Source organism: Haemorhous mexicanus, chromosome 1, assembly GCF_027477595.1.
Source record: "Haemorhous mexicanus isolate bHaeMex1 chromosome 1, bHaeMex1.pri, whole genome shotgun sequence".
Taxonomy (NCBI): domain Eukaryota; kingdom Metazoa; phylum Chordata; class Aves; order Passeriformes; family Fringillidae; genus Haemorhous; species Haemorhous mexicanus.
Window position 1 is genome coordinate 4,906,576 of NC_082341.1, and position 13,034 is coordinate 4,919,609.

Consider the following 13,034-nt stretch of genomic DNA (forward strand, 5'->3'; position numbering starts at 1 on the left):
TTGTGGATCATGATGTTCTGGGATGTCTCGAGTCACCTTTTAAAAATACGCCCCTTCATCAGCATTATCTGAAACTGCAGTTTTTATTTAGATCCTGAGTCTTACCATTCTTAAGGAAAGTGCTGTGTGTTTTAAACCTCTGAAGTCAGCAGATGTTTTTAGGGTTCTAAGTAATGATGCAGAATGCCTTATGGTCATCCAGTGACACTTGGCTAGCTATTCTTTCTCTTGCTCTGATAATCCTTCTTAATGCCTGTCAGACATTCTCTTGATACCTCTCCTGTTACGAGTTATCCAAGAGAATGTTTAATTTTGTTAACACTGACAATCCTGTCAATCACTGATCCAATTTAAAGTACCACACATCAGTATGAAACTGTGGTATTGTCAACAATAGTATTCTAGCAAGGTTGAAATGAAAGAAATGTTCTTATTTAAACCCTGACACACCAAATTTTTTTTTTCAAATATCTTGAACCTTAGATCACCTTCTAAGTTTACCTAACTCACCCTTTCATGACTCTTGAACCAGGAGCTGCTTCTAGCATGCTGTTCTTTCAGGGGTGGGTGAATCTCAAAGTTAAGAGTTGACACCCATCAGTTGGGGTCTGAAGCATCCTGTCCTTCTACTGAGCTTTGAGATCTTTTTCCTTATGTCCTTTGTGATATCTGATGAGGCTTTGTTTCAATCACAAAACTTTAAGCCCTTTTGGCCCATCCTCTTCAAGGCCACTTTGCTTCTCCTTGTGGGATGTGTGGTCCTTTGGATTGAACACAAGCATGTGGAGACCTGTTCTACCCCCAAGGCTCATGGTTAGAGCAGTGACCTGGGATATGAGGCCTGTGGGTGTCAAGTCCCTCCATTGTTGGCATTGGGACAGTGATGTTTTACACAGACACATAGTGATAGGACAAAAGGGAATTGCTGTAAACTGAAAGAGGAGAGATTTAGATTACATGTGAGTAAGGAATTCTTTACTGTGAGGGTGGTTAGGCACAGGAATGAGTTACCCAGAGAAGCTGTGGATGCATCATCCCTGGAGAGGTGTTCAAGATTAGGCTGGGTGGGAATTGGAGCAGCCTGGGCTAGTGGAAGGTGTCCCTGTGCATGGCAGGAGGATTGGGATTGGAATTAAATGAGCTTTAAGGTCCCTTCCAACCCAAACCATTCAGTGACACTGTGACAAACTCCCATTTTTTCAGTCTTACCTGCTGAAGTGCTGTGGGAGTTGGGTGTCACTTCTTCAGGGCCTTGGTGCATCCCCTCCCACACCACAATCACAACAGCATTTGGAAATCCAGCTACTCCTAACTCAGAGCAGGCACATCCATGCCAAATGGATGGACTTTGTACAGGTTTGACTCTTGCAGAACAGAATTACTTTTAAGAATTGTCATCTATGTGCAGGGACTGTTGAGAGGCTGAGTAGTGCCATTAAATTTCCTACAACATCAGTGGCTGTGGCAGAGCAAAGAGCAGTTCAGGGGAAAGTGCTGCTGGTTTCATTGATATTTCCTTCTGGGCTGTGATTATTGGTAGCATTTTACAGCAGCTCCTGCAAATTTTACTTCAGTTTATTGTGGTTTGAATGCACAGGATGAAGCTTTGAATACCAACCTCACCTATTTAGTATCAACAGCACCTACTTAGTGCTGTCATTTGCTAGATAGAATTGAGTCCCCAGTTCTGTGAGGTTTGTGTTCCAGTGATGCAGCCTGCAAGAAGCCTTCTCTATTTTATTTATTGAATGTAATTTTATTGCACTGCAGATTAATTTTGTTATCCAGCAAAATTACTCATGCATTGAGTGACCCTTCAAGGAGTGGGGAAGAAAGCAGGGAATTCTGTCATGGGCTGTGTAATTTCAGCTAGATTGATGGGCTTTTGCTGCCCTAAGCAATGTAGCTGTTGAAAGCTATTTAAATGGGCTATGTGCTGTTTCCTCATCTAAAAATAGATATTCATCTGTATGTAGGTGACAAGTGGAAATGGAAATGAGTAATTTTCTTCCTTTCCTTCAGAATATTTAAGTGATGTGAGGGAAAGAACCAGTTTGGCTTGATAGCTGCTTGTGTGAGGAATGTCTTCACCTGCTGTCACATTGGTACATGGAAGTGAACTCATGTATCTTTTTATGTTGCCCCTCTGTCTTTAATTTGATTTCTAGCTGAGAAATACCTCAGGGAGGTATATTGAATCAAAAGCTTTGCCCAACTGCTCATCTTGAATGAGGAAAACTGGTAGAAGTTCTGCTCTGCTTGCACTTTTAATCCCACAAAGCACACCTGAAAACACATTCCAGCCTTGTTTTTGGCCCACAGACTGCAGTGGGGACCAAAAGATGGGATGGAAAGCAGAAAGTTGAATTGTGGGTCTTTGTTGTTAACACATCCTTGTTGATTCAGAGTCTTGATGAAAGTGCTTGTCTAAAATACATTTTCCCCAAGATCTGTCTCTGACAAAACCCAAGAAAGATCTCATTGCCAATAGCAATAATTATTTCAGGTTTTAATGCTGACACTACAAAATGATCCTCCATCTTTGGAAACTGGTGTGCAAGATAAGGAAATGCTGAAGAAATATGGGAAATCATTTAGGAAGATGATTTCATCGTGCCTACAAAAAGACCCTGAAAAAAGGTAAGAGTGGATCACACAAAAATAAATTAAAATAAACAAGCAAACAAAAAACCCCCCCTAAGTCACAAACATCATTATGTTCCCTGTTTTTTGAAGTTGGTATACTCTCTGCCCCTCCAGCCTTTCAGTCACAAGGAACACAGCAATCTTGCTATGTGGCAACACATTCTCTGTCCTTATTTTTATGGATAAATGTCTGGCACTGTGCCTGGCCAGGGCACACATTTTCCATTTGGGTTAATGAGAGTGCATCCCAGTCCACTGCCTGGGTAGGGCCATTCTCCCTTGGCTACCTCCAGCAGGTGACTTCAGTTCATGTTTTGTTCCCAGTCAAAACTGCTTTGTGTTTACAAATCAGAAATTACAGGTTGGGCAATGTGCGTTTACTTGCAAAACTACATAAATAAACTTTTTAAAATTTAGCAGTGCAGAGAAGGCTCTCAGTGTAGTTTTGACCTGTTTAATTATATGTAATATTTGGTTTGGATGGGAAATCAGGAAAAACACTGACAAATTTTACCAACATGTTTTCATCAATACAGATTGCTTAAGTGACCTGATGACACTTTCAGCCTTCCTTGAACAGTATCTTGACTACTCAGTGACATAGGAAATATTACCAAGGGGATGGTGTGTCTGCTGTGCCATTTTTTTAATAACTCTTAGGTTGTTTTTTTTTTTCCTCCTCAGTAAGCAGACTTAATTTTGGAAAGGAAAAAGTGCTTTCATAAAATAATAATAATGAAGACATTTTTCAGTTCCCTCTTGTGTCAGATCCAGGAACACAGGCTTCTCACGCACTGTGCAATGAGTCTCTCTCTTCTAACAAGCATTACACTTGAAATGCATAATGAATCCAGTGGAGTACTTGATAAAAGTTGATAGCTGGGGTTTTTTTCCCCAGCATGACATTTTTTCACCTTTCTAAAGCTTATCCTTGCAGGTTAGGATGTGTGCTGATCAGATTATACATAATCACTGAATTGTGGCACACCCCTTCTCTCCTCAAGCACTTCTGACAGCCACTGGCATTGCCCTGACTGTGGGAACAGGAGGTTGGCATATTGCATGGGAAGAGAATTCAGTGCTATTGCTTTTTCATTATTTTAGGGGCTCCCTTGCTCTGAGGTGGATGCCTTTTGCCTCTGTGATGAAATAAATCCTGTGATGAACGGCCTTTGCAAGTCACTGATTAAACTCTGTTACTATTTAAGCACTGTTTGCAGTGTGGAAAATGCTGTAAGCTGCCACTTTCTCATGTAGGCTTGAGTCTTTAGCAAATTCCTCCTAAACTGACCAAGGGATGTCTCTCCAGTATTTATTCTGAAGTCTGACTTAAAGAGGAAAATAGTTTATACTTGTTCATGTTCTTTTAGACCAAGATTGTTCATTCTGCCTGTGTTTAATAAAACTAATTACTCACATTTAATCAGAAATAACTGTTACTTGCACAGGGTGAGTACTGCACTTCAGTGATGATTCTGTGATTTCCATTTTGAGCAATTTTTTTCTGTGATTCTGTTGTTATCTAAGAGTCTCAAGTTCAGCATCAAAATAGGAGCAAATTCTCCCCACCAGTCCCAAGTTATTAATTGCTTTTGAACAGAATAGGCCTTGTTCAGAATACACTGAGTAATTTAAAAGATTGCTGGTGTAAAATTTACTTGGAATACATTGATTTTAGGGGAATTATACAGGAGAAGCTGATGTCCTCACGAGATGCCAACAAGCTGCAGCAGCCTGGAAGACCGTTGGGTTGAAAGGGAGCATTTATAATTGTCTTTTCTACATCTGTTTTTATTGACAGACCAACAGCAGCAGAACTCCTAAGACACAAATTTTTCACAAAAGCAAAGGTAAGGAAACCCTTCCTAAACTGATTTGTGCAGAGGCTGTGGAAAGGACTTTTCAGAAGCATGATAGGTGTGGGTGACAGCTTTACTGGCAGAAGTGTGGGCTCTTTCACTTGGAGCCAGCAGAGCTGAGTGAGTTGAATGGGTCATTGTGAAGGAGCAGAATAAAATCCCCCTTCTGTATCTCCTGTGTATGCTGTTGTTAACAGAAATTATCTAGGAATTCTTGAGCATTTAAATGTCTTTCAGTGCCTTTTGGGTTTGTTCTTCCTTTGTAATGGTGCCATTGTGGCTGCCTGTCCAGCCATGAAGGTCTCTGCTGCAGTGAGTGCTACTTAGATTTTAGTAAACTCTCCAATCAGTCTGTGTGCGAGGGGCTGAATGAGGCCCACTGTGCAAGAGCTACCTAAAGATATTTCACCCTGTGTTGCCTTATGGAAAGTGAAGATCCTGTGATACAAACCAGTGGGAAACTCCCATTTCTAGCCTTGGAGTGAAGTGCCAGCAAGCATTATGTAATTACTGCCTGGAGATTAGTGCATCTGCAACGTGCAAGGTCTTACTGCGGGAGACAGACAGCAGTAACACAGGGCAGGATTTGCATTTCCATGAGCATGGGGAATGTTTTCTGTTTGCTTATTTTTTTGTGATCAAAGTGCACAGGATTTATAGCAGAATACAGATTAAACTGTCAGAAAGAGACTGCATACTTGGCATAGCACAGCAGCATCACCAATTAATCAGTAGTTTTCAACTCCCAGATGAAGATGCTTAAATGGAATTGGCCACGCCAGATATCTGAACAGGAGCTGGATGCCCTCCTAAAGCTGACAGGAATCTTTACAGGTGCAACCCAGGGAGAGTTGCACTTCCTCTTCATGAGGAGAAGCACAGGGGCAAGTGCTGATCTCTTTTGTGACCAGTGACAGGACCCAAGGGAATGGCCTGAAACTGTGTCAGGGGATGTTCAGTTTGGATATTAGGGAAAGGTTCTTCCCCCAGAGGGTGGTGGGGCACTGAACAGGCTCCCCAGGAAATGGTCACAACCTCAAGGCTGCCAGAGCTCCAGGAGCATTTGGACAACACTCTCAGGTGGGATTGTTGGGGTGTCTGTGCAGGGCCAGGAGTTGGACTCGATCCTTGAGGGTCCCTTCTGCCTCAGGGTATTGTGTGATTTGATAATTTTATGAACCAGGGTAGTCTGGAGAGTGATCCAGTTGATGAAATGCAGAGGTTTGCTTTAGGGCAGGTTTAATTGATGTCTGGGCTCTTGACAATATTAACTGGGGTTTCACTGTCTGTAGTGGGATTTTAGGCAGCTGATTAGTCTGCATCTGTATGCTGGATGCACACTTGGTGTCCAAAGTGACAAGATGGTTTACACATTGCTGACCTTTCTCCATTTGGTTCTGCAAGTTCTGGTTCATGTTACACTTCATTGTGTGTTAAATCTCCTTTGTGCTTTCATCAAGCTGCTGGAGACATATTAGCATGGGTGGTGATGGAAAATTAACATTATTGTAAATGAGGCACTGCTTAACCACCCAGCATCTGGAGTGCAAACCTGTGCCAATTCACACTTGGGGTTAAATTACTGTCACACATCAGCCACTGCCAAACTGACAGCTGGAGCTTGAGGGCTGAAGAGTGCAGCTTCTATACATCTATTTTGAGTCATATATTTAAATACCATCTAGGTTATGTAAAAGAATGGTTTGATAATGCTGGGGGCCACTTACCAGGAATGACAGTGTGTCTTGAGACTCTCCATCCTGCCTGCAGGCAACCATCCTGGGGGAGTTCTGGGAGCTCTGCGTGGGCAGGGACAGCAAAGCTTTCCAATTGCACTGGTGTGGTGTGGAATACCCAGCCAAATGCCAGGATGCTGGCTTGGACTGCCCTGCTTCCCCTGCTGCCACAAGTTTGGCCCCACAGTTCAGCAGTGAGAAAATTTTATTCTCAGGAGCCCACATTGGCCAGTCTGGAGCAGCTTGGTGAAGAGGAAATTTATTACAATAAAGCATCATAGCATTTCCCCAGTATTCAGTCTGTTGTGATCACTGCATTTACTTCCTCTCTAAACATAAATGCTGTACATTTTTTCAACCACTTTAAATCTTGCTGTCCCAGTTTCTGTATGCTCCAGCACAGAGGGATTCCTACATCCCAGCCTGTCTGAGGTTTGCCTTTGACAGTTGGACAGGCATAAATTTAGGAGTAAGATAAGGCAAAGAGGTTGAATCCAGGTGGTGTAGTAGCTGCAAGTGGAAGAATGCCAAATGCCTCAGCAGGGTACCAGATACTGCAGTATAATATGTATATTTCCAAATAAATCAGAATAATATCCAGCTCCTCAGTTGTTATTCCACGTCATTTTGCATAAGGAGAGTGCCACTGTTAACTGAGAAGGTATTTAGGATGAAACATCACATACTGCAGCCCAAAGTAGGGGAGTGGTTAATATCCTTGGGGGAGTAGGGATGAAACATGTAAAGCACTTTCTGCTAGGAACAACTGAACAGTTACTTTATCAGAGACAGTGAAGGCATCAAAGGACGTTTTCAGCAATGCAAATGTTTGGGTTTTTTTTCTTTGCAGAATAAAGAGTTTTTACAAGAGAAGATGTTGCAGAGAGCACCAACAATCACTGAAAGATCCAAAAAGGTACTGAAAACCTCCTGGGCTCTTGCTGTTACAGTTGTACTATTTTTTTGTGCTTGTATTCACATTTTAAGTAATAACTACTGCAGTACAGCTTTTTCTGGGTAGAGCGATTAGTTCCAATAAAATAATCAGACACCATGGTAGGTCATGGAACCTGAAGATATTCTGGTGCTGTTTCTTCTAAAACAAACTGTTTGCTTGAGATGTAAATTCTGTGTTCTTGTGCTGGGCAGGTCCGGAGAGTCCCAGGCTCCAGTGGGCGTCTTCATAAGACTGAAGATGGTGGCTGGGAATGGAGTGATGATGAGCTTGATGAAGAAAGTGAGGAAGGCAGAGCAGCAATTTCACAGCTCAGGGTGGGTCCTTAAACTCCACTGTTTCTGTGTTGTTATCCAGTTGTGGTAGGTCTAAAAATATTTGGGGAGCACATGGCCTTAAGCATGATACACAGCAAGCTGTAATCCCTTCCCTTGAGCTGGGAGTTGAAGCAAAGGAAGCAGACTGAAGGTTGAAGAAATTGTATTGATCTTTTCTGTCATTGTGGTGAGGCACAGCTGGTCTCATTCAGGAATGTTCAGCATAATTGGAAATGTTAATTCAGACAGCCTGCTCCCAGCTCAGCATACTAATACACTGCAGCTAGGATATTCCCTTTAAGGGTGCTGACTGCTTGAGATGCTTTCTTCTGGAAGAGTCAGGAGAGGTTTTATCCTACTGCCCTCTCCAGGATGGAGCTGAAATCAATAGGGCCTGTTCTTATGGCTGATTCCTGAAACATGCAGGGCCTGGTTCTGCCCCCCCACCCCCCCATTACACTGAAATAGATTAATCCTGGTAGAAAACCTCACAGCATCCCTGAAGTCACAGGAGGGATTAATCTTGTGCTTGAAAATCCTCAAGAAAACACCACTTTCCCTTCTCCCAACACATGTAAAAACTTGCCAACAACTCAGAGGAATAATGTATGATGATCAGCTGAAAGATTACAATGAATTGTCAGGTTGCCTTCCCCCAGCAGTCACCTGTGTGGGTTTTGACTAGAATGGTTTGCCTGGTCTCTTTTCACTACAGCAGGTGGCTGGAAGTGGACTGTGTTTTAATCATCTTGTAATTGAATTAGTGAGACAGTGAAGGCTGTTTAGAGGAAGATTTTCAGTATGAAAGGGAAAAAAGCAGTATTGGTTTGAAGCATTTATCCCTTTATAACTTCTCTCATTTCTGTTTCATTAGTCTGGCATCTGTTGCTGTTCTGAATAGACACTTTAATATTAAATGCAAGATTTTGCATCTTTTCAGCATCTTCTGAAATGCCTGGGTTTTTAAAGGCCATTTGATAGAGTAAATGCATTATTTGTGACAGCAACTCTTATGACTTCTTAAAGAGCTTATTGTGTCCAGCTTCGTATTATACATGATCAAGGAAAATCTCTTGGTACCAGGTAGCTACTACTGAAATTCTTTGATGAATAAGCTATAAGATACAAGCTGAATTCTTCTAAATTCCTTTTGTAGGCTTGAATACCATCAAATTTTAGGAGGCAATATTATAAAAGACCCTCATTCTGTTCCAGAGATTATTTAGAACTTGTTTTATCTTGTCTCAAAGCTCAGGCTGCCATGACTTAACACTGTTTACTGTGTTTTGAACAGTACTTACTTGTTTCATTCCTCCTAGGCAGGAAAAAGCAGATTGACACACATGTTTACAAGCTCCTTTGCAAGACAGCTTTTTCTTGATACTTTGATATATTTTCCTTGTACTGCTGCCTGTCCTGATCACTCTCATTTGGTCTGTGCTTGGGCCTTACTTGTAGGTCTCCCATTCAGCAAACCTTTAGGAAGGATGTTGGAGTAGTAGGTCTTGATTCAGTTACCTCCCTGTAGATGTATATTATCATTTTGGAGGCACCCCATGTGTAACACAGCACTCTGGGACACCTGCATATTCCAGGATGTCAGGAAGGGCATTGTGGAACCTCAGACCTCTCTACATGTCTGTCTGGGTACTTGAATTTGATTCCTTTTCAAGCAGTCCTAAGACTTGTATCCAAACTGCCAATTTTTTGAATGAATACAGTGGTGTTATTGAGGATTAGTGTTTATCCTGTGTTTTTGGTTGTATTTCAAACACTTGGTATAAATTCTACCTGTCTGTAAATCCCTCCGCAGTTTTAACCAAGTTGTAGGGTAGAATAACTTCTGTTAACTAGGTAGCACCTTTTTTTCCTGCCCCTTGCAGTGGGGGTGGAGTAGAGGATTTTTAAAGGTCCTTTCCAACCCAAACCAATTTGTGATTCTGTGATTCTGTCTGTACCTGCATTTTACTGCAATAAAAGTAAAAGGAGGCCCTGCAGATTGACTTAATGTGCCAAAATACTGAAGTATTAGCCTACATAAAATCATCTACATAAATGGAAAGTGTTGGTATTTTTTACTTGTTTCCACTTCATAGAAAAAATAGGGTGAATTTAATATGTGCAAACATGTGTTTCACAAGTCTCTTCCTAGGACTGCACCTGAAAGCAGGCAAATATTTATTGTATCCAAAGCCAAAAATATCTCTCAATTCACTGAATAAAGTGACTTGCTGGGTCAACATTACTTTTTGGATATAAAGACCTTCTGAACTTCCTCTCTGCATTTAAAACTTATAATTAAAATTAAAGCAGTTGTGCTCTGTGGGCTTTTCAATTGTGCACTTTCTGTTACCTGATAAATCTGTGCAGTGGTGAGTTGTGTGGTCACATTTCACTGCTTACTCACATCATCTTTGATTACACAAGCGAAAGTTAGTTAGAACTAATCTCTAAATTCTATTTGTGCCTTAGGTAAATGTGTTTTAATGTTTGCCCTGTTTTCTTTCTGTCCATGTGTTTAATAAAATCATAGAATTGTTAAGGTTGGAAAAGACCTCCAGGATTGAGTCCCACTGATAGCCCAGAGCCACTGTGCTCACCACTAGCCCTGTTCCCAAGGGCCACCTCTTCATATTTTCTGAGCATATTTCCAGAGGTGGTGACTCTACCACTTCCCTGGGCACCCTTTCAGTAAAGAAATCTTTCCTGATATCCAATCTAAATCTCCCCTGGTGCAACTTGAAGCCATTTCTTCTCTTCACTTGTTACCTGGGAAAAGAGCCTGATCCCCCACCTGGCTGTACCATCCTGTCAGGGACTTGTGGAGACCCAGAAGGTCTCCCCTGAGCCTCCTTTCCTCCAGGCTGAGCCCCCCTCACCTCTCTCAGCTGCTCCTGGGGCTCCAGAGCCATTCCCAGCTCTGTTGCCCTTCTCTGGACTTGCTCCAGCCCCTCAATGTCCTCCTGGTAATGAGGGGCCCAAAACTGAACACAGCACTCAGGGTGCCTCAGCAGTGCTGAGTACAAGGGACAATCCCTGCCCTGGTCCTGCTGGCCACGCTGTTCCTGATACAGGCCAGGTGCCACTGGCCTTCTTGGCCACCTGGGCGCTTGCTGGCTCATACTCAACTGGCTCTCACCACTTCTGTTGGTCATTTATCCGGATCAGTAGTCAGCTGGAGGGCAGGGCCAGTGTTTCCATACTCATCTGTACAGTGCTTAGCACACTGATCTTTCCTTTTATGTAGTTCTTGGAGGCATCCAGGTACTCTTGGATATGAGCTTTGTTCCTGGAAGAACACTGCAGCAGCTGTGGCCTGCAGGTGTGGAGCAGGGCTGTTTCTCTGGGAGCAATGCCATGTTTTTCATCCCACCTGGTAACTGTCAAGTGAAGGCTGAGCACACTGAGACGGATTTCAAGCTTTACCTTTCTGGCTGTGTGACTTTTTCCCTGACACTGCCTACATGCAGTCATGCTGAGGGAACTGTTCCTTCTTCCTGTCCAGAGGTCTTTCTGAAACTTGCTGTTCTGAGACTAAGACTTCTTAACTTTTTCTCACGAGAAGCCTTTTAGTCTTATGTTACAAATTGCTCTGATCTGCACTCATTAAGGTAGTGGCTTCTGTTAGTGCAGAAACTCTCTCAGAGAAGGGGCCTGATGAGCCTTAATGTTCTGCTGTCCAGCTTGTACTGTCCAAACAGCAACCTGTTAGACTATTATGTGGAGAAGGAACAGGGTTTTTTTTATTTCCAGCATGGACCAAACCATCCCACCTAGCTCCACTAACTGGACTTGTTGGAAGTCAAAGTTGCAGGCTCTCTTAATGGCAGGGTTTCCATGAATATTTGGCAATTCCCCCCCTGCTCATGTGAAACATCTGGTGCAGTGTTATCTTTGTTTTACTGATAAGCAAAAGTTTGTCACGTTGCTTTGCCTGCACTTTCCCCATTGTTCCCTGGTCTCTTCTTTTCACTGCTGGGTGTACACCCACCTGCCAGTTCTCTGCTTTCTCTCACAAAGAGCACAGCAGAATGCAGGGTCTAAGGGCAGGAGGAGCAGGCCAGGGATTTCCTTCTAAAAAGCAGCACAAGCAAGGCTGATTCCTCCCTCCCACCCTACAAGGGTTCTGTATGTTTTAAGCAAGTTGGTTGGGAAACTACTGTCCTGAGTAAGTGAAGGGAACTTGTTTTCTAGCAGAATTCTGCCAGGCAGATCTGTGTTTATCTTCTTCTGCCAGACTAGCTTAAAATGGATTTTCCCATCTTGAAGCTTAAGTAATTTGATCCAATCTGAGTGATCTTCAAGAGTCCTGGATTTTGCTAATGAGTAACAGTGAGAGCAACTTAGGTTATTGTGTGCCTCTGTGGAAATAGAGGGTCTGAAGTGTGGCTGTGTTTCCGGGTGGTACAATGTGACAACAAATTGTGTGGCGTCCCTTTTATCATTCATCTTAATACACATGTGTAACCTCAAACAATTAGGTAGTTTTCTCATGTTCAGTATGGTTCTGACAAGTCCTCCTTGTCAGTAAGCTTCACTGTGGTCTAGGCAATGATATCTTTTTCTCTGTTTTTCAGTCTCCCAGAGTGAAAGAACCTGTACAGAATTCCGAGGTAAGTTATAATTGCAAATGGCTTCTTGAAAAGATGACTCCTAGTTATTGCTGTTGTTTCAAGGAACATGCTTTATGAGCCTTTGAAAGCAATATTGTGTGAAGTAGAAGCCAGTATGGAGCTGAGCTCTGTTTGAAGAGCTCCCTATAAAAGGAATCCTTGGCTGTGTAGTGCCAAGAGCTCTTCTTGAGGTTTGTTGTATGTCTTGTCATCTTGCTGTGGCAAAAGTCTGTTTGTTGCAAGGTAATTAATTGGTCACAGGAATAATCTAAGCATAACAACTCTCTTCTCATTTCCTCCTTAAAAAAACCCTCAAACACAAACCCGACAGAGCACAACTTTAGGATGTCTGGTTTGCATTGTCTAATTCTCTGGTTTGGAACCTGTGCTCAGAACTGTGAAAGAATTCTGTAGTAGTATTTGATAGCAAACGCAGCTTCAGTTGCAATTTATCATCTTTCTTCAGTTCTGAACTGTTTCTTACATTAGGAATATTAGTATGTCTCATCTTTCAGTGATAGGGACAGCTTATCTGCCAGAGACTGTGCTATGTCTGTCTTTTCCCTACCTGTGTTGAAAGATAAACAGAGCTGTCTCCTAGGAATTAGTCTTGGGTTGGGCTGTTCTGTTCTTTATTTGTTTCTAAGAAGTGTTTATAAAGGGAGATTTTGAGAAAGACTACAGTTCTGGCACTGTAATTTGACATAAATTCTAAATTCAAAAAAAAAGCTGAAAACCAGAATGCCTTTTGGATGAATTTTCCCATTGGAAGTCTCCTGTCCAGGTTTCCAGCATTGAAGGTGATTTATATTTCCTACAACCTGCCAGAGTAAGCTGGAGGGCACACTGAAGTGCCATCGAGCTGACAGTTCTTTGGCTCCCATGCCAGAATTGGTTTCTCTGTACTG

General features: G+C 42.4%; 1 protein-coding gene across 3 annotated transcripts in view; it reads left to right on the forward strand.

Moving 5' to 3' along the window:
- Positions 1 to 13,034, forward strand: part of OXSR1 (oxidative stress responsive kinase 1) — an 86,890-nt gene that overhangs the window by 66,957 nt on the left and 6,899 nt on the right. For all 3 annotated transcript variants that reach the window (XM_059838923.1, XM_059838931.1, XM_059838937.1), the window contains 5 exons: positions 2,507 to 2,640; positions 4,448 to 4,496; positions 7,092 to 7,157; positions 7,391 to 7,513; positions 12,091 to 12,126. In XM_059838923.1, coding sequence (XP_059694906.1) covers positions 2,507 to 2,640; positions 4,448 to 4,496; positions 7,092 to 7,157; positions 7,391 to 7,513; positions 12,091 to 12,126 — 408 coding nt within the window. The remainder of the gene's footprint in view (positions 1 to 2,506; positions 2,641 to 4,447; positions 4,497 to 7,091; positions 7,158 to 7,390; positions 7,514 to 12,090; positions 12,127 to 13,034) is intronic.